Raw genomic sequence first — 23,162 nt, forward strand, 5'->3', positions numbered from 1 at the left:
ATCATATGTTCGGAGATGAATAAAGCAGCCAACCTAACAAGGCCATTGGAATCGCGAACTTTTCACGGTCAAGTTCATCGTTAAAATTGGCCAACTGACACAGTCACGATGCCGACATTGTCCGACATTGACACAGTGCCGAAAAACCACACCAGTCAGTCAAGGACATCCGAACCATCAGTTCATTTTTCTTGGTCAAGTTCAGTTTCCAGTTCGACACAAAAATCACTCTGTGCATCGATCTTGAGCCTGTTGGATCTCTCTCCTGCTAGTGCCTTGTAACTTATATGAATACTCCTCCAGCATATAATACTAGAAGTAGGGTAAGTCAGCCGTTATCATTTCAAGCTTTGAACTTTGATAAATTACGTCAAAGTCTCCCTTGCAATAAATCATCCGCGAATATGGACAAATCAAATAAAACTACTATTGATTCGGACACTTCGTCTTTTAGTGACCATTCTCACATCATAGACAAAGAGGGTTCATCTGAAGATGAAAATGCTCCTTTCTCCGTGATTGATGAGGGAATTGGCACTCAAAATGTTACTCCACCATTCGATTATGAGAAATTGCGCGATAACACCAACGATAAAGTTTACCAAGTTTTTAAGAAAACTTGGAAATGGAACGAAGCTATCCACAGTGAAGTTCGCGCGAATCATATCGAGTTTAAAGATGAAATTTCTAAAAACGCTAAATCGATTTCGGAAACTAAAAACGACGTGGATCACTTAAAAAATAAAATTTCGGAAGTCAAAATTTCGAGTGACGTGAATAATCAAATGTCCAACGCGAAATATGCCGAATTATCGAGTAAATTGGAAGATACCCAAAATAACATCAATGACGCGAATAACAATATTTTCGAAAATAAAATGGACATTAAAACACTTTCGGATTCGCTTCGTAAAGTTGAAGATAATGCTAAAATTCGCGATGAAGGTTGCGACCAATTGGTGAATCACCTAAATATCGTAAAACAGGCAATTCGTCGGCCACTACATACGAAAACCGCGAAAGCTAAATCGTTAGCTATTGACGCAGGTTCGGTAAGAAACGCAGGAATTACATTTGCTGACGAGCACTTGCATTTTCCTCACGAATTCCTCCAAGAATTCGATGACTACTTTGCTGAGACAAATGCCGTCGAAAAGCACAAAATCTTCGCGTTTAAAGGCGTAATTGCCACTAAAGATCGTAAAGAATTTTTGGAAACCGTTCGCAACGTAAACAACTATCGTGAATTAAAACAAAAGTTCCTTGATTTCTACTGGGATCGTCGTGCCCAAAACGAAGCCATGAAATTCTGCCGATATGACTTTGTTGTTACTGAAAACGCAAAAGACATGGCGAATCAAATGACTCGTTGGGCTAGATCACTGAAACATCATCGCCACGGCAATGATGAAGAAATCATTGAAATTTTAATCGGAAAAGCGCCCGAGCAATATCAATGGATATTGTCCGAAGAAGGTCAAACATTGGACCAGTTTTTGACGAAATTGAATAAAGTATCTCGTATGCAACGCGATCCGGACAACGAAGTTCCTATTATTTTTCGTAGGAACCAAAAACGTTTCGATGATTATAACGGTAAAACTCCTTCGAAACCGCGCTTCACCTCCACGCAAGCACTGGGCAACGACCAGTTGCAGTCTTTACTCGAAACCATTGCTAAAAAACTTAAGCCAACCGCGACTAATTCAAACTATAATCGCGGTAATTACCAAAATAATAATTCTGGCATACCGAAATCGAATTACGAGCGTAATAATAATAATAATCCGACTGTTACGAATTCGAACTACAATCGTGGTACTTATCAGAATAACAATAATACTACTCATCAATCGAATAAAAATTCTACAACTTATCAGCCGAAAGACAAGTCTGATCCGAAATCATCTACTCAAAATACGTCTCAACTACCCAAAAATACGTCGAATTCCAACTCGACTAATTATTCGAAACCTTTTGACGTCGACAAAGGAGGCAATCTCGTTATGAAACGATTCAACCCAAAAACTCCATCAACTATTCCACTTCCCGTCAAAACTGTTCAAATTGACGAAGAGGATGATGACGACGTGATTATTCAAACTCCTTTGGACGATTCTACTGATTTGACTGCTGTTTGCAACATGCTAAACACCCTTTTCGAAAATACCGACGAAATTGATTCTCAACAAATTACAGCTGCAGTTCAAATGCTTACGACGAAAGTTTCAGACCCTAACACTGAAGAAGAAGCGTCTTCGGGAAACGAGAGCCACTAGGCAGCCGAGGGGCACCTCCTAGTGTTACAAACGTCCCCAGCGAATCTTTATTGGATCAATATACATGGATAGGTGATGGAATTTCCCATTACATGGCTCGAAGTGAAACACCATTTTCATCATCATTGCCTAGGTACCTACGAGATCAAATCCCATTAGAAGACCTCCATTACTTCATTTCTTCTGCTCATTTCCCAGAGCAGGCGAATTTCATCCTTTCCGCCGCTCAATTGGAACTCAACTACTCAAAGAAACCCTACCGCGTAATTGAGAGACAACTTCGTGCAGTCATATCAGCTCTACTTGAAAAAGAACCGGAAAATATTATTCTTCTATTCCCGATCATAAAACCCAGATGTCCAGGTGATCCCGAGGTACGACTACATAGGTACATCGATTTCAAGAACATATTCATGCGAGTTGCAAATCACCCCAAGGTGATGTTCTGGCGCAATCCTGCGATGAAATTTTTGGAAACGGAAAAAATCCTAAATGACCAAAAACAATTTTTGAGACCAAAAGTTGGCTCAAGAACAGAACTATTACCTCTCACACACAAATTTAATTACATCCCTGGACTCAAACGCTATTTTCCATCCATTACTGAATATCGAGATGTTCGAAACGCCTTACTTTCGTCTGTTCGTGCCCTTGACAAACTTAAAGAAAGCATGAACAAATTGAGACTTCGAAACGTTGACGTAATTCTGGAACCGGATCCTTCCTCCGAAGAAACAGAAAAAGAAGCTGAAATTTTGGAAACCAACAACATCCAAGTCAGCTCTCGTCCATCAAAAATCAAATACACAGAATCACGACTCGCTTCAAGACTTGAAAAAGTTGCCAAAGAACTTCAAAATGATCCAACGTTAACAAAAGATTCTCCCTTGCATCGTAACTTTGGCAACCTTTTACTGGCTAAAATCAACGAACAAAAAGATCAACCTTCAATGACGAAAAATCAACTGAAACGTGTTACTTGGAAAGCTCAAAAGCTCAACAAGGGGCATGAAATTCAATACATTGACGCCATAGACAATGTACCAATCGACCTTGAAGAACCAGATCCGTCAACAGCATCTCAACTCGTAACTGAAAAAACCAACGACCCAGCCTGCGTCATTCCAGTAATTATTGGTGCTCGCAAAGTTGCATTGCAACTGGACTCAGGGGCACTCCCTAACGTTTTGACTCGACAAATGATCAAAACCTTTCTACAAGAAGCACCTAGTTGGGTAAGATTCATCAGAATTTCGAAAAATATCCAACTAAAATTGGCCGATAACTCCCTGATTCGTGCAGCAACTCACATCGTCGAAATTCAGATGATTTTAGGAACAGAAGAAATCAGAGTACCTTTCTACATACTCGACGCACCAGGTCAAACTTTTATCATGGGTCGTGTATCTATGGACTACTTGAAAATCTCATTAAACGTCCACAAACGAATGGCAAAATGTAAACCTCCTTTTTGCGAGAAATTTTACATTCCATTTATGCACCCTGAAGAATTCCAGAATGCCCTAACTGTTTTTTCTCTTGTACTACATGCTGAAGATAATGACCAATTATATAACGATATCTCCGACGATATGTCAGATACAACTTACAGCGCTGAAGAACAGGAAATTTTTGAAGAGCGTCGGCTAGCACAGCACACCTTTATTCAAAATTTACGAAATGACCTTCGAGAAGCAGCAGAAAATGGGCTCATAACACCAATACAAGCGAATGAAGGATTCGACCGACTCAGCATTTTTGAAGATATTTTTGACTTAAACCCAGGTAAATACACTGGCGAACGTGTACATTTCAACTTCGAAGGGGAAGAACACCTTCAACCTTGGCGAGGTGAAAAGTTTCGTCCTAGCAAGAAACTTTTACCAGCTTTACGAAAAGCTATCAACAAAATGCTAGCGCTCGGTATAATTCGTTACTCTCATTCGTGTTATATAAATACTCTAGCTCCTGTAGTCAAAAAGAATGGTGATATCCGCCTTTGTCTTGACGCAGATGAACTCAATAAATACCTGATTAATGTCCTAACCGAACCTAATACTATCGCGAGTATGCTATACGATAACGCCGGTGACAAGTTCTTTTGTACACTTGATTTTACTGCTGGTTTTTGGCAGCTCGTTCTTTCATTAGAATCGAGAAAATTCACTGCCTTCCAGGTTGAAGGTCAAGTGTACGAATTTACTAGGTTACCATATGGTCTCAAAATCTCATCAGGAGAGTTTGTCCATATGATAAACCAAGTCATACCTAATGAAGACGGTATTACGAAATACGTAGACGACGTAAAGGTCTCCGGTACGACCTTTGAAGAGACTCTTGCCCGTTTAGAAAAAGTATTCAAACTCATTCGCGATCATGGTTTAAAATTAAATCCAACAAAAACGCAATTTTTTAAGAATCGCGCTGATCACCTTGGTTTTATTATTTCGAGCCAAGGAGTAGCCAAACAAAGCGAAAAAATCAAAAAATTAGATGAGTTTGAGAAAAAACACACCAAACGTGGCAAATTTTCGATCAATACAAAAAATGACATTTTGGCTTTGATAGGTAATACCGGACTCTACCGCGATTTTATACCCGAATATTCACAAATTGTGAATCCTATTTACCATCTCACGAAAGGTGACGTTCCTGTAGAATGGACAGAAGTCCAACAAAATGCTTTCGACAAGTTGAAATCTGAATTTCGGAAGGATTTCAAACTTCAACCGGCTCCTAAAACAGGAGACCTTTATTTAGATACGAAATTATCCGAGCATGCAATGAACGGAGTTCTATTCTACATGGAAGGCGACGAAAAGCGAATAATTTTGTTCGTATCTATAGCCTTCAAAGAACATCAAAGGAACTTTACTCTCTTTGACCGCGAGATCATGTGTCTCGTTAAATGCGTGCAAAAGCTGCAAATGTGGCTACACGGACGCCGCATTCATGTAAGATCTAACCTTTTGCCTATAATTAATCGTTTTCGTGAAATTGCGCAAACACATCGAAAAGCTGCGCATTGGATCACTGTCTTAAATTGCTACGATCTGATTTACGACATGACTCACTCCAACAATGCTTTGTATCGTATAAAAGCTCCTGAGCTTGAGATAAGCTATCTTGGCCATCTTAGGACAGAAGCTACAGATGAAATTGAACAAAACTCCTCAGATGATCAGTGCCATCCTGAGCCTGATTTGCTTGACCTTGAGGAAAATGAGTTCAAAACTACTATTGAACCTTACGAGCTCAAATTTTTGGCTGAAAACATACCTGAACTCCATCAACGCCTCAGGAATATTTCGTCATTTCAAAAAGACGACGAGATGTGCAAACGTCTCGTAGAAATTCTTGAAGAACGTGTTCCAGCGAATAATAAAAAGCAACGTGACATTCAAAAAATAAAGCTCACGAAATTCCAGATTGTAAAGAATGTGACTGGAGACAAAATCTTATATAGAAAGCTCGAAAATGGTTCAAAAGTACCTTGTCTACCTAATACATTGTTTTACGATACGATTGATTATCTCCATTGTGCATATGGACACATAGGAGCAGCAAAACTCGATGTAATTTTTCGCCGAATATACTATCACAATAATTCGCTTGCTCACATTCGCGACATATGTAATATGTGTATAATCTGTAAGGTGAATAAAAATTACACCATTCATAAAACCCTTGAATATGCGCAAATTGAAGCTTATTCTATCGCCGATGTCTTATCTGTTGACCTTTATGGGCCCTTACCTGCGCTCAAAAATGACCCTAAATATCTTTTAGTCGTAAAAGATGTATTTATGAATCGTACTTGGCTTCGAACCCTCTTTAATATAAAGAAGAGGTCTATTTGCCAACAGATGCACACAGTTATTCTCGATATCGAAAATCATAAAGTTAAAATCAAAAAGGTCATTACAGATAATGGCACTCAATTCATTTCTAGTGCTTGGCATGACTTGCTTGACTCTTTTCAAATTCAAATTGCTCACACTAACGCTTATAATCCTCAATCTTCATCAGTTGAGCGAACGATGAGATGCATAGGTGACAAATTGCGAGTCAAAATTAATAAGACTTATAACCCATTTCGTTCGCATCGTGATTGGCAAGATCTAATCATTGAAGTTGAAAATGAGCTCAACAATACTCCTACATCTTTTGGTTTTAAGCCTAATGAGGCCTGGGGCATTGCAGATACTATTGGTTTGCAACTTCCTCACGAAAGCTCAAAGTTCAATTTCGAAAAAGAACTTACAAAACTTAGAGAAAAAATGCTCAAACGCGATCTACCATCGGTTACATCTGAAAAATGTCTGGAAGAGAAATTAAATCCGGACATTGACCTCATAATCGACACTGACGGTTATGCTCGAGTCACAGCCGATGGTGCTTGCTCCAAAAACGGAGATGCGAACGCAATTGCGGGCATAGGTATTTGTTTTGCGCCGGATTCAGTTCTGAATATTTCGGAACGCATCACTCATGATAGATATCCGATTTCTAATAATCTCGCCGAATTGATTGCAATTAAAATAGCTCTTGAGATACTTCGAGCTAACGAGATCAAGAAAGTCAAGCTTTTAAGTGACTCGAATTACGCGATTAAAGCTTTAACTAACACCTGTTCCTTTTGGCAGACTAACAACTGGAAAAATTCGCGCAATAAGCCTGTACACCACGAATATCTTTTTAAAGCAATTCTCCAGCTATGCAAAGAATTCGATAAAGTCGAATTTATTCATGTTTTTGCACGAAAACATGAATTTACGAATATTATCGCGGATTCTTTAGCTAAAAAAGCGGTCTACACAATCGAGCATAGTGAAACGAGAATTAAAGATATGACCTCGCGACAACAAATTGAAACATTCATCCGCGAGAAACGTAGGTTGAAGAAGATTGAAGATGAATACGCCTTCAATAAATGTCATCCTGATCCGACCTTCTTTAAGAAAGGTGACTGGGTACTTATGGCGAACCATAAGCAGTCATCTCACGATAAATACACTTCTGGCAAACTTTACCAAAAGAAGACAGGTCCCTTCATTGTGGTTCAACGTAACGGCCACAATTGTTATCTATTACAACCTACAGACGACTCAGACATCGATAGAGTTGCCAACATCCGACAACTGACTCTATTCATCACCCAAGAAAATCTTGAAAAGCTCAAAAATGAATCCTGTCTCAAATCCAGCATTGACTCAAGATCACTGGAACAACGTATAAAAGAATTCCTCACCGATTTTCAGAACGATGTCGAGGAAGAGAGTGAGGAGGAAGAACCATATTTCGACTCCGATTACGACAACCCTCCAGAAATTGTCATCAGTAAAAAAGATTTCAAACGTGCATCGCAAGCTGTACTAAAAGAAGTCGTCGAAACAGCTCGAGACCGACGTGGTATCGCTCGTGATAAAAATAAAAACAAGTCAACCTTGGACACACGTCTCCCTGGAGGATCGACTCTTTCTCAACCTCAAGCCTCATCTTCGACCGGGGCATCTGAATCTCAAACTCTACCAAAACGAAGAGGCAGACCTAAAAAGAATCAATCAGAGACGGAATCTCAAGCTTCTCAGTCCAATCTTGAAGACAGCCTTGACCTTGACCCAGGTGATCCCAATGAAACTGACAACTCGATCATTTCTCAAAATACACCTAGGAATGACTCTCAAATCTCAACTACTTCTCAGAATTCCATACCTGACTCTGGCTATACAGACTCTCAACCGAATTCTCAGCAACTCATCGTCATAAAACGCACGACTCGATCACAAGCCAAACGCCCTACTTCCCTACCATCTAGAATGCGAGCAGATCGAATCATGACGAGACGAATGCAAATGACTCCAGAGAAATGGAAAAAACAACTTGAATTAAAATTTCTCGATTACGTCTCCGACGATGATCAGGAGCCATATGCGCGTTTTTATGACATGACACCCGATGAGAAATCTGATGACGAAGAACCACCTCAAATAGGCATTTAAAGCATTTGGGTATTTTCCCGAAAATACAAATGCCCTATACCCAAATGCTTTATACCTACCAAATACCCCATACCCGAATACTCTATACTTATTCATCACTACACCCGAATGCTTTATACCGCAGTAAATTGCTGTGAAATCTATTCTTTTTTATATTCTATGTGAATGACCTATGCTGAAATAGGCCAGAAAATGCATTTGCATTCTCGAAATAAAACTTACCTACCTACATTGAACATTGCAATGGTATCTCACTACGTTGACAGTTTTTCTATCTTGGAAAAAACTTCACAACTTGTAATCCTTACGAGTTGTATTTATTTCAACGAAAATACCATTTCATCGTGTAACATTAGCACGATAATACGAGCATAGACCCTCGCCATATGTGTACAAAATACTCGTCACATTTAAAGACAAGTCGTATAGGTAAACAACCCCTATACCAAAACAGTAGCAATCGTCCATTGACGAGATCATTTTTACAACTCTGAACCTGTTACGATTCTGGTAACAAACACGACGCGCGGCCTTGTTACATTTCCTTTGAACATCGTTTGCCGCCCGCGCTCGTTCATTCACCAACGAAATACTACGCGACGACAAGTACTGTGTATTTACACACGCATGTCGCGTAATGCCTTGGTAATATTAGCCAAGACGAAACATACATGCATAATTATTGCATATTACGAGTTATCTTTGTTATACTTTCCATGTACTTCCCTCTAAAATATACCAACATGACAATTCGATCAAATCGTCATCATTTTCTTCACTCAGATGTACGATCCTTTTCTTTCCTCAATTGACTTCCTTTCCATCAATCCTATAATCCAATCCTTAAAAATTCTCATCCTACCTATCTTCGAATTGTACATATCGCACATGGAACTACTTCGCTTCCAGTACCTACTCGTTCTCAAGGATACCCACTTGATCAAAAACAATCGATCACCGCTTTGGTAAACAGCTTTATTTTTACAACTAGATCTTAGGTACCTAAACTTTACGTGACTATTGTTGTGTGTGTAAGTATTCCCTACTGAGTGTAGCGATATACGACCACTACAACGACAAATTTTCGTCAATCATTTTGAGGTTCATCTACAAAACCTTGAGCGACGAAGTTACGACTTACGCATACTCACGCATCGCGGTTTCCTATTACAAAGTTGTTAATCACCAACTCGCTACTTAACTAACCTTTTTTGCCCAAAATTACGAGTGTATATACATTCGACACGCTCGTAAAATTGCTGATACTGGCAATAGGCTTACTCTATGATGTATTCGAAATACGATGGATATGCTATCCGTCAACTGTGTACACACGAAGACTCACGATACATAGACGAATCTGTCCATGTATTATGCCATTTTAATTCGATTAAGAATGCGAATTCCATTGCAAACGTCGTTCCTCATTCATTATCAATTTTTCTGTCGATCTAGCTATTTTTTGCTGTAATCTGGATGGCACTGTCCAGACGAACCGTTGCCAGATTTACGATTCCTTCTTTCCTTTTTGAGTGTGGCGGCGTAAGCATTAAAAACGCGAAAACATCGTTCTTTCTCTCTCTTACCCATATACCCTTCTCACTTTTCTCATAAATGTCACCTCGATTTTTCAAAATACCACTTCGTCTCCTGCCACAAGCATACTCCAGCGTCCATTTTCAAGTTGGTCGCTAGAATTTTATGTCTTAAGGTGGGGACATTTTTTCTCAATTCCCTCTATTTTTCTTCTACAAAAATTAGCACGAAGCATTTAAAATCGTCAGCCACAAACCATTCTGTGCGACGACGAGCTTCGAGCTAGTAAGTATTCTACCGATTTTTTACCCGAACCTCGCGTTTTAAGAATTTTGCTTTATTTGTGTACTTTTGATTCTTTCTATCGATTTTATCTATTCCACATAGACTAAACGATAGTCAAAATTGCTTCTTTCGCCGAATCACGCGTAACGATGTCGTACAGGGAAATCCTCTGTGAGGCATGTGAACGGACCCTGGCTTTGCCAGGTCCTGGTGCACCTCCGATTACCGATGCCGACTACATAGATTTGACTATTTGTCACCACTTATTCCATCATACGTGTATTTTCGATCGCTATCAAGCATCGACACAAATTGATGAAAATGATTGCCGTATCATTCAATGCCCCGCTGCTAATTGCAATCGCACCTTAACCAGTGACGATTTTTTCCGAATTAACCATCGCACACGTCTGTTCCGAGTACAAACCATAGTTGATGCGCATATTGCGCAACTATCTAGCCAACTAACTGCCCAACGCGATTATCTGACTCGAATGGAATCGACTTTCATTCGAGAAAATTCCGCATTACGTAACCAGTTAGAGCATTTCCAAAGGGAATATTCTGCGCTTTTGACTCGATTCAATTCCGTCATGGACCCGAACCAAAATACCCATCTTTCGGCTTATCGCCAACAACCCATTCAAAGTTCCATTTGCTCTAGCACTGTCTCTCGTTATACCGGATTTTACCCTCCATTGAATTATCAACATTCAATGCCTTCGACCTCGGGTATGCAATCTTCGGCACCCCCGAGCTTCACGAATTCGATTCCTTTCAATCCGATAAGACAGCCCCCACCGTATGAACACCCTCCACCGTATTCTCAAGTTATCCAGCAAATTGGGAACCCGATTATTCATCGTAATAATCAGGCGCCGATTTCGACTGTTCATCCGATAACTAGACCTGAACCACCGCGCGCTCCGGCTCCGGCTCCGGTTCATTCTTCTATTTCCGTCCAAAATCAAAACCCCATTTTGAATTCCATGCTATCTTCGGCTCCAATGCCAACCTCTACTCCAGGCCCAGCTCCGGCTCCTATCACGGTACCGCAGCTGACGCCCCCTCCGGCACCCACTAAGGCAAATAGCACCCCCAAACGTCCCTATAGCGCTATTTCCTCTTACGAATCTGACATTCCGACTGTTCCTCCACCACCGCCTCCTTCTGTGGCTCCGGTGAGGAATGCGACGAATACGATTCCGCCTAACCCTTTGCAACCAGCGAAACGTCCGCGAGGACGTCCTCCGAAGAAAAATTATTTCGCTAACAAGGGCTCTTATCACCGTCGTTATCTGCGCCGTTTCGGTACAGATGCTGCGGAGTTATACCCATACTATCCCATTAATACCTACCCTCATTATTTCACGGCAGTAGGCTATGCTTTCGAAGACGATACCTACGTGGTTGCCTATTTCGCTTACAACATCCTCATCATGGGGGATGGGCATAGCGAAGGCCTCGCACGATATCTAGGTAATAGTCGACCTATCGAACGACGATTGGACACCGACCTTTACAGACGTGACCTTTACCTTTCTGAACTTTTGCAATATTTGCTCACCTTCGAACACTTACCTAGACGCATTATGCTGTCAATAGGTAACTACGACGTACATCGTCGTACGACCTTTAAGACCTTTTATCGAGATTTTAAAATCCTTATGGAATTTTTCCACTCGCTTGGTGTGCAAGAAGTCGTAATTTTACCCCTTCTCCCGCAGAATTACGCATACCAAGATTCTTTTGCGATCATTTCAGGTATTTTAGCACTTGATTGGGCTTCGGTCCTTCAAGGCACTATAACTCGAATTCCCCAATGCTTCGAAGAGTAACACACCCTTCAAGGTGGACGTAACCAATTAGGGCCTTTTTACCCAACTCATACGTACGCTGAGTCAGCTCGCCTGATCAAGCAACGCTTCATTCCCCCAATAGTTCGACGCACGGTAGCAAGTGCATCTTCCGACTCCGAACCTGAACATACTTCGCCGCCACGTCTCTCTATTCCTTCACCTCCTCGTAACACTAGTTCTGAAATATCTATAGATTTAACTAATGATTCTCCCAAGTTAGTTATAGATGAATCCGCTCCATCGACTTCGCAGCAAACGGCCATGGATTTGTCATCAATACCAGCCAATGACAACGACGACCTCCGCCAACTTGGGAAGCTAGGCAAGATTCGCCGCCAAAGCCACTCTGAGCCAATGGCTGTGGATTCGGAAGAATCATCGACGCGAGCTGAGCTTTTCCGCTCAATCGTACGCCAAGCGTTGAGTAACGATTCACCTGTTACTCAAGTCCCTTCATTAGATATGTTAAGCTCTAGGACTTTACGATCTTTAAATTTATTCACGATTAATATAGCGCAACCGTCAACATCACATGCGGCGAATAATGCCCAGATAAACGCTCAAGATAATGATGTGGTGCTCGAGGCACACGAGTTAGAAGCGGCTAGAATAATTGAAAGTTTATCCAACACCACTCTGAAGAGTCCAACACCTTCGAAGGAAAAGGAAGAGTAATGTATATTCGTATCAGCCTCGAAAGAGGAAAAATCACTTTCAATACTCGTAATTTGTAAATATTTTTGCATGTCTTTAATTATAATTTTCAGGATGCATTATTTTAGTTTTAATCATTTTCTCTCTATTTTTCTTTTTACACCTTTCTTTTCTTCTCATTTTTCTTTTCTTTTCTTCCCTCTTCTGTCATCTTTTTCTTCTCTTTTCTATCAACCATACCTGTACATTAATTTTTTTTTTTTTGAAAATGTTCTAATCTCATTGTGTTTTTCGTACGAGATAAAAGCTACTGAGTGCACCTTTGGCCCATATCATACGACTGACGATGACGATTAACGATATTAGTTGCGACGATGAACGACAATTCCAATATACAAATCGTACCGGCGATTACATCAACGATACACGACGAATTCTACTTACGTTCATCATGCAGTTCTTTAAATTTCTTGCATAGATTCTCATACCTGTATGTACATGTATGTTCTGTTTTTTCAGCTATTTTTATTCATAGAATTAAGATAGAATTAATCTCCCAAAATATTGTCAAATCCAAAGCCACTAAAATTACGCAAAATTGGTAATTTTATAACCTTCTTTGAGCTAATTTTAAGTATTTTAAGCAAAAATTTTGCCACCAGGGTGACGTTAAACTTCAGGCTTTGTACATACAGTTTTTACGCTTATCATTAATTTTTGTAAAATTCTTTCTTTTTCTATTATTGTCCCATTCAAATCGTCACACCTGATACAGATTTTTCATTCGTTTCATTTTTTACAATATATCAACCCCCTTAACAATGCAGTATGACGTAAAAACAAATTTAGATTTAAGCACCAATGAACGCTTCTCTTTCTATCTTGATTTTCTATAAATACCATCCCCAAAAGACTCCGGAATTTCGGACCATCGTCATACTTGCTACCAGAAAAATTCTCACATCCCTTCCTTTTTACACAGTTTTATACCGCATCGAGTGCAGTTGACATCGACGACTAGATCTATCAGTACAGAAACTTACTTACTGTGGCTGTGACATTCGCATTTCATGATTCACTTTCGTAGTTGTCATTCAGAGGCCATCATTTTTTTTTTTAAATTCTTCTTTACTAGTATCTGTTACATTTCGCTTCGCTCTTATCGCGCATCTTTGCCAAGTATTGAAGCTTCGTTAACTTGACAAGATTCGGTGCTAATACAGCTGTAAAATCTTTCACCCACTTGCTTCTTTTTGAGCAAGTGTTCTTATACGAATAAACCGCGATATTAATTGACTAAACCTTGATACAGGAAAAAATCAGATTTTTCCAGTTCAGATAAAAGGAGCTAGATATAGATTTCCTTCGAGGATATCTTGTGTTTTATCGATTTTCTTATGCTTCTTTTTCCTTTTACGTGCATGTTTTGACCCCTTTTTGTACGTAAGAGATCTTCTGGTCGAAGGACACAAAAAGGACCTTCTTCCACCTTTTTGCCACTCATTTTGCTACGTTTGCTTTGTAACTTTTTACTTTCGTACTTACTCCGATTGGCCGAGTTTTCTTACTTTTTTCCTAATTATTCACTGAGGAAAAAGTCTCAGGAATACCTTCGTGTTTGAGCAACGCTCATTCGATTCGCTGGTAATTGAGTACATATTGGCATCCCTCAAAGTTAAGCGCCATTATGATATAGTATGGTCAGGAAAGCTGCAAAATGTGCTTTCCTATTTTAATTGAGAATCATTTTATTTCTTTTTAAGTACACCCGTAACCGAAAAATCATTATAAAAAAAAAAAAAAATATAATAAGATATTAAGAAAATTTTCTTCTCATAAAAAATAATTAAGATTTTATTTTACGAAAAAATTAGATTTTTTCAAGATTAAACATTAAATTACTTAATTAAAACTTACAAAAAAAAAGAAGAAGAAAATCTTTTTTTCTTATATTAAAAAATAAAAAAATCAAATCTCATTAAACAAAAAGAATCGCTTACTTTGCTGCTTAATTCGCATACGAGGCACCTCGCTCATTTTCTTGGAAATCTCTCTACGCCTCTCACTTTCCACGAAATTTCACTAAGTCTTAAGTTGCTCCTTCAAATCGTTGATTTCTCGATTAAGTTTACCTCGAATTGGTAACTGTTTCAACGATTTCATTCTCAATTTCGTGTTCCCGTACATTTCACAACCATAGAATCGATTATGAAATGCCACCAAACGCGTTGTTTTGCTGAATTTTACTTATTTTTGCCAGTGGACTTCCTCCACTGAGTTAAATATTACTCTTTAATGACACTTAATTTTCTTTTCTACTTAATTTACCTTTTTCCGAGCCGTTTTTCTCAGAACTCTGATGAAATTGCTCGAAATTCGCAGTCACGTAGCTCAAATAATCCATAGAAACAAAAATACTATTGGATTTGAAAGTTCTTTTTGGGCTTGTTTTAAACCTATTTTTTCGTGAATACTCATGAATTTGCTTCCCGATTCGAAAAATATTCTTGGAGTAGTTTTAACTTCTACGCGAACTTTTCTTTTTTAATTATGAATTTTAACTGCGTGACTTAGGACTTAATTACGACATTATCATGTCAATATTTCATTTTGTCAAGACTATTTAATTATCTTTCTTATAGTCTGACTATACTTTTTAATTATCTCGTCATAGACGAAGACAAAATAATTACTGTCTGAGAATTTAAAAACGCTCTCATTTTTCTTTTTTACTTATGGCTTTTTATTACCTTTTGAGTCTTTGAACTCCACACTTGTTAATATTTTTTTTAATTTTTCTTACTTTTTTATTAACTTTTCTCAATCTTCTCTCTTTTTCGACCCTGTTAGTGTTACTGTCGTCCTTGTCGCATTTTATGCAACTTTTTGACAAGTGATCAGTGCTCCCATTCACTTGGGCACTCGATGCTTTACACTGTTGCCAGCACTCTTTTGCACAGGACTTTCAGTACACTTAGTAATTACCTGCCTTTGCTTTTCTCTCACTTTTGGCTTTTCTTTTTGTCATCTCAAAAACGCCTGTAGCCATCGCTGCAGACTAGGGAGGGGCAGGTGGTATCCCTAGAGGATACAGGATAGGACAGGGGGGAAAGAGAGGGGTATCGGCGGCATTCCACTCCTATCCTTTTGTTCTTTTTTCCATATTCTCCCCCGATGGCTTGGCTCATTGAGCGAGACTATGGGGGGCATTTGTGATGAGCAGGAATGCCTCCACTACGTATAGTAGTGCCTATCGTACTCACCACGTTACCTAGTTATTCTTACAATAACTAGGTATCGTAGATATTAAAATATCTATCGTTTCCCGCGAAAACTACTTTTTTACCTCGTTGAGATTTGAAGGTTACGAGGTGATTTTTACCTATATTTCCCAGATTCGCATAGGGTACGTCTCTATGTGAATTCTGGTCGATTCTCACTTTAAGTTCAATCCGCGGCCGCGATAGATCTTCTCGTCAACGACCGACTTCGTGTCAACTATGGACTATGTCCATCCTCGCTCTTTGATTAAATCTTTTTTATTCTCCGCTTGTTCGGATAAAATTGTGTATTTTAACGTAAATATGAGGAATAAATCAAAGGAGTGACCCATATTTCGGTATTTCGGATCACCTCCCATTTTCCGGACTTGGGAGAGTGTACCCAGTTGAATATGTACAACTTTAAAGCATAGTTATCGAATGGCCTAGTTTTGGTGAGCCACCGAAGAGATAACTAACGTGAATAGTAAGGTAATGAAAGAAAGCCTTTTTAAATTATGGAGTGCGTTCCTCCAACTAGAATTAATTATAACCTTATCGTAATTAATTTAACTGACAGCGAGATGACTAAATACTGTCATTCATACTCGTTTCGTAATTGTACTTTAAATAATGATCGATACTTGTATGATTATTACGTATCTTATTTTCTTTAGAGCTGTAGAGATTTGTTCCTCTACAGTCTCCCTTCTTAGAATTAGGAATAATGCATCCTTTATTCATAAGATTTTCGACTTGTATTGAATATAAACCTAATACAGGAGGTCAATACTTGTTGTTTTGAGTTTTATTTGGTAGCAATAATCTCAATTATAATGTGTGGTTATTGGGAAAAAGACCAAGAGCCTTTTCACTGAGCTAGTCTGGTTCTTAGGAAAATATTCCTTCCCTAAGGAATATTTTTTAGATTTTTCATATATGCATTGAGACCAATAATGATCACGTCATGAAATAAATCTCACCCTCTTCACCTATTACACTCTTTACCCCTTTAACTATTACATAATACTTACTAATTTTATAATTTTTTTTGTACTTTTAAAGAAATTTTTACATTATTTTAGCCATTTTTTGAGAGATTATTTCGCAAATTTTGTATTTCTTACTAACTTTGATCATTTTGAAATACACATTGTCGTGGTGTTTTAAACAATTTTTTGTTTTTTTTTTTTAAAAAAAAACAGGTGTGGTGAAAAATAGAAATAATGAACAAAATTTCACGAAAAATCGCAACTCAAAATACTACAACAGTTCAAAATGATTGAAATTGATACAAAATTTGTGAAAAATTCTCTCAAAGAATGCCTAAAATACCTAATGTAAAAATTTATTTAAAATTGTAAAATTTTTTTCAACACTTGTCCAATCAGTTATGAGTATAGGTATTCTAATTGCAGTTATTCAATGATTAGAATAATTTTATAATGCTTATCAATTTGATACTAGCGATGGTCTGTATCGGTTGCGTGATCGGTGACAAGAGATTGGAATAGGTAATTCAATAAAAATTCTTATGGTGTTAGGGCATATTTACCATTACAAAATTGAAATTTAATCAAGAGTTTGTGATCAATTTTGATCAATTTCTTTTATCATGGGTATGTGGATTTCCAATGTCAAATTTATAAAGATACCTACAGATTGTATCGAAAAGTGGAATTAATTGATGAAAATTTGCCTGCATAATGTCATCTGTGAGTAGATGTTTTTTCTTCTTTCATGCTCGCTACACAAGTTTATCTAAAATGGAAATGTAATTGTTTTCAAACATTTAGTTTTGTATCAAATTTTTTCTGTAGGTAGGTATTTAAAAATATTTAGACGAATTTTTTTCAAAATCCAAAACTTTTCGCAAATCTGACCCTTTTTAAAAATAATGCTGTCATGATATTATGAAGATTTTTCTTTGTGAGATGTAAAAGTTGTCAAAAGAAGATAATTGATTTTTCCTTTTTGGTGTTGGTAAAATTTACGAGGGAATCAGAAAAATTTTCTGATGATGAAATGTTGTAGCAAATTCCTACCATCTAGGTTTTTTATTTCCGTCTGCAACTTCAAATACTTATGGCTTTTGAAAATCAGCGTAGTCGTTTTGAAGATATTGAGGGAATTCTTTCATTTCCGAAGAAAGCGATGAGTTGATTTCTTTTCTGAAATGATACAAGCCAATCTTTCTGTCTCATTTCTCGCGTGATAATTTTCGAAATCCATCCCTTAAAGTGCTCTGGAGGCGTTAAATGGCATTCCGAAAATACTTATTTCAATTTTATGAGTATGTAGAAAAAAATCTGTTACAGCATCAGATCGTTTATGCAACTTTGATGACGAAACTCGAAGCATACTTACTTAGAGCCAAGTAATTTCGGTTGAAATAAAAAATTATACTTACTTACATAGTGCCTATATATATTTGTATAAATGTTCTATGATTACAGTATTCAGTAGAGGTTTAAGAACTGGACACTGAAAATGGTTTAACCGTTTTCAATCGGTTCGGTGTGCCAGAAATGGGATACGCGTATCAAATTTCAGCTTTATTCAGCTCAACTTGGTGTGATTTCGTTCTTTACTTTTCAAGTGGCCATCCTTTGGGGCAAACTGGGGAAATTTGTTCTTAAACGCAGTTTTGAATGTCAAACAAAGTTGAAAAAAAAAAAATGCTTTTAGATCTACCAGTTCTGCTTCATTTTGCCGGTGAAATCGGCATTGAAAAAAAAATACTTACCTACTTGAATTCTGTTAATAAAATACATATTTCTGTAAAGGTATGGGAAAATTTTTAGTTGACGAAATTTTGCAGAAAATTCATACTTACCTACATATTTATCCTTTGGCCTGATTGCTTCGAGGAAATTGAGAAAAATTCTGGATTTCCAATCGAGTGATGGCTTGAATTTATGGTTTTTGTTTTCAAACAACATTAGCCAATTTTCAGTACAAATTTTTGTAACTACGAGAATTTTTCTAATTTGCATGCTGAATTAGCATGGGGCGTCAATGGGCTAGAATTATTTTGCTGTAGCATGATTGCACAATGCACATGCTGTGAAATGGCCAGCTCGGAATGCAGGACGTCGTTTTCTTCAAAACCCAAATTTTTTGTTATTCAATCGAACCTGAAATTACTTATTCTTTTACATTCTGAAAATGCGCAATTGTAAGTAAGGTAGGTACTTTTTATTCAATTTCGAATAAATATCGAGGAATAATTGATGTCTCTTGGATAAATATCGAAATACCTATATCGATATTCACGAGTTTTTCTAAAATATGTACTCATACAATACCTACCAAAACTCACAAAATTATTGAGTTTTACGACTGCATATTTAATTCTGTGGGATTCAATCAAGAAATTAAAAATATCTTGTAGTGTATCGATAAACAAAAGTTCGAACATCAGACGTGTGGAGATGTAAAAAAAAAAAAAAACCAAGTAGTTATAAGTACATAAACAAAAAGGAGTAAAACCCCTCTTGCAATCAGCAATCAATTGATCCGGTTCTTTTCATATGAATGGCATCAGCTGTTTTATTTTTGAATTTGAATACATGCTACAGGACAAACCCAAAAAAACGAAAAATCACGAATTTTCTAGGCAAAACTAATTAGGAGAATCTGGTTTCCTGTCCAATAAAAAAAATGTTTTCAATTTGATCAAATTTAATGACATTCAATCACACATCTGATCAAATTTAATCAAACTTGATACAAATTGATCGAGTTTGATTAAACGTTTCCCCCACTCTTATGAGGCGGAGGGGGAGGCATTACCGTCATTTAAACACGAAATAACCATACAAGTAAAGTGAGGTTAATATTTCAAATGATATTTCTCAAAGTCAATTGATCGTTTCAAACCGTTTTAAGCAGTTTTGGGGCCTCCAGCGGATTTTTCAAAGTTGTAATTACCACAAAATTTGACCAAAAAAAGTTGTAAAGCGTAAATTTACTTTGAACCTCAATTCAAATGTACCGAGTCGCTACTGAAAGTGGTTCCAAGCCGTTCTGGAACTACCAGTTACACTTTGGAAATTCCAGATTTTCATTAAAAGTCATAAAAGAGCAGTACCTATGTAAATTTTAGCTCCTCAACTTTACCAGTTACTTGGATGAACTTTTGTTGAAAATTCAACTTCAGACATTTTTGTGGAAGCTTCAGAACTAGCCACTGGAAATGCTTTAACCCTTTTCAATCGGTTCGGTGTGTCAGAAATGAGATATGCGTATCAAATTTCAGCTTTATTCAGATCACTTTGGTGTAATTTCTTTCTTTACTTTTCAAGTGGCCATCTTTGGGGCAAACTGGGGTAATTTGTTCTTAAACGCAGTTTTGAATGTCGAACAAAGCTGAAAAAAATATGCTTATTGTAGGTACTCGTAGATACCAGCTCGGCTTGATTTTGCTGGTGAAATCGGAATAAAAAACAGAAAAAAATACTTACTTGAATAGTGTTAATAGTATGCATAATTTTGAACACAGCATTATCACTTGTATAAGGCAATTAGTTAGGTAGGTACTTCATTATCTTTCGACATCTGCATATACAAAACGTTTTGATAAAGTCGGTTTATTTCGGGTACTTGATCATCGATGCGCAGGTTTTCACCATTTATCAGACTTATTGTGAAATACCCGAAGTCTGAAAACATCCACGATGGACTATTCGACGGCGTCTCATATGGTATATTTATTGTGGACTCTATTAAAAACAGCTGAATGTGAAATGTCCAGCAATCGGAATGCAGTGAATCATGAATATTTTAGTAAGGGGGGAAATTAACTTACCTTATTGCAGCTCAGTTTAATCTTGTACATAACTGTAATAGTTAGGCTCCTGTTTGCACTGTCGTTTTGAAATTCGGCCATTTTTCTCCAAACACGTTTTGGAGTTTTGGATAGGAGCTGGAGTGAAAAAACCATTTTTTTTTGTGCTCAAAAATTTTGCTTCTTTTAGTCCCCATATCTTCTGTCCAGAGGCACCTCTGAAGGTAAAAATTTTTCTGCGAATGGCACCTCGAAATAAAAATTCCACCTTTATCAAAAACCTGTGAAACTCTAAGTACATATTTAGAGCGAAGAAATTTTGGTTGAAATAAAAACTTATACTTACTTACTTTTACTTAGTACTGATCGTTTATTTAAAAGAGTGTTGTAAAGCGTGAATTTACTTCGAACCTCAATTCCAATATACTGAGTCGACTGAAAGTGCTTTCAAGCCGTTCGATGGAACCACCAGTGACACTTTGGAAATTCTAGATTTTCAAAAGCCATGAAAGAGCATTATGTAAATTTTAGCTTCCTAACTCCAAGTACTACAACTTGGATAAATTTTTGTTGAATATTCACGTTTTCAATCGGTTTGATGTGTCAAAAATAGGATAATGCATATCAAATTTCAGCTTTTCAGCTCAATTTAGTGTAATTTCGTTCTTCACTTTTCAAATCGCCACTTTTAGGCAAACTGGGAAAATTTGTTCTTAAACGCTGTTTTGAATGTAAAACAAAGCTGCAAAAAATATGATTCTAGATAGTTACCTACCAGCTCGGCTTCATTTTGCCAGTGAAATCGAAATAAAAAACAAAAAAGAATACTTACTGGAATAGTGTTAATTTAATAGCACCTACGTATTTTGTTCAGCTGTTGCATCAAAAAATTGAAAATTACCTAGAAAGCAAATTCAATATGTTCATTGCAAAGCTGTAACCGTTAAACGATATTGAATTATACTTATCAATATTCAATAATTTTGAAGACGAAAAACATTCTGCAGTTTTTAAATCGTGGGAAGGAGAAAGTTGGGACAATTTTTAGTCGACGAAATCCTACAGAAAATTTTTATTATATCGCCTTTGGCCTAAATGGTTTCGAGAAGGTGGAAAAATTCTCGATTTCAAATCGAGTATGATGACTTGAATTCATGTTTTTTGTTTTCGAACAACATTAGACAATTTTTCAGTACAAATTCTCGTATGTACGAGAATTTTTCTAATTTGCATGCTGAATTAGCTTGGGGCGCCGATGGGCGAGACTTCTTTCCCTGCAGTATGATTGCACAATGCATATGCTGTGAAATGGCCAGTTCGGAATGCAGATCATGAATATTCTAGTAAGGGGAAAAATAACTTACCTTATTGCAGCTCAGTTTAATCTTGTAACAATGGCTGAAATACGTAATGTAAAAATGTATTTGAAATTAAAAGAAAAGTGATCAAACCGGTATCACTTTTCTTAAGCATAATTTTATCCCGTTTTCACTGCATATACTTACTTACCTACTTAAAAATAAAGAATTTGTGGATTTTTTTGTAAATAAAGTCGATTTACTTACTTCAGCTTTTAATTCCATTAATGGTGTATCTTCTTTGAATCGATTCATTCGATCTCGCTGACGATCCGAGGTCCGCGTCTTCGACACTTGGAAAAATTTTAAACACAGAGTGGGCACAATGTCAGTACCACGATTTTCACGTTTTAGTTTTTTTGCAAAAAAATTAAAAACTGAGCACATCCTAGAAAAAAACTAACGACATTAGGTACGTTGGTTGGAAAGAAAAATAATGAAATTTCACTAAATTCACCTGGAAATTGCTGATTCTCAGTATATAATAGCTTTTTTTAAACAATGCTGAATCGATTGAAAACAGTTTTGAACCGTTTTGAGCAGTTTTGGAGCCTCCAGCTGATTTTTAAAAGTTGCAATTCCCACAAAATTTGACCAAACAAAGTTGTAAAGCGTAAATTTACTTTGAACCTTAATTCCAATGTACTATTTCGACTGAAAGTGGTTTCGAGCCGTTCTGAAACTGCCAATGACACTTTGGAAATTCTAGATTTTCATTAAAAGCCATGAAAGAGCAATATGCAAATTTTAGATCCCCAACTTTACTACTTGGATTAACTTAAAAACAAAAAAAATTACTTACTGGAATAGTCTTAATATGTCGTATGCATGCATTTTTAATATTTGGGTTTGTTTTTGGAGGGGCGCAGGGGGACGCTGCTCCACCCAAATAAACCTTCAAAACTATCGAAAAATTGTCATAAAAACTAAAAAAAAAGAATGAAAGAATTTGAAAAAGAAACCGTGTTTTTTTCCTCGAAAATGTTGCTTCTTCGAGGCCTCATGTGTTCTCTCCATGAAGGTGAAAATTTTTTGCGAATGGCAACTCGAAATGAGAATTCTACCTTTTATCAAAATCCTGCTATTTTTTTGTCATTGAATTTGGCGGATTACATTCGTCTAAAAAAAAAAAAAAAACAA

At 37.2% G+C, this 23,162-nt stretch overlaps 1 protein-coding gene across 1 annotated transcript; it reads left to right on the plus strand.

Moving 5' to 3' along the window:
* The first annotated feature begins 404 nt into the window (after positions 1-404).
* LOC135847579 (myb-like protein Z) lies at positions 405-2,279 on the plus strand. Its single transcript, XM_065367173.1, has one exon. The coding sequence runs from the start codon at positions 405-407 to the stop codon at positions 2,277-2,279; it is 1,875 nt and encodes a 624-aa protein (XP_065223245.1).
* Positions 2,280-23,162: the final 20,883 nt, after the last annotated feature.

The sequence above is a fragment of the Planococcus citri genome, chromosome 1 (assembly GCF_950023065.1).
Source record: "Planococcus citri chromosome 1, ihPlaCitr1.1, whole genome shotgun sequence".
Taxonomy (NCBI): Eukaryota; Metazoa; Arthropoda; class Insecta; order Hemiptera; family Pseudococcidae; genus Planococcus; species Planococcus citri.

Coding starts and splice junctions, on each gene's coding strand:
- LOC135847579 (XM_065367173.1), top strand. CDS start 405: ATGGACAAATCAAATAAAACTACTATTGATTCGGACACTTCGTCTTTT.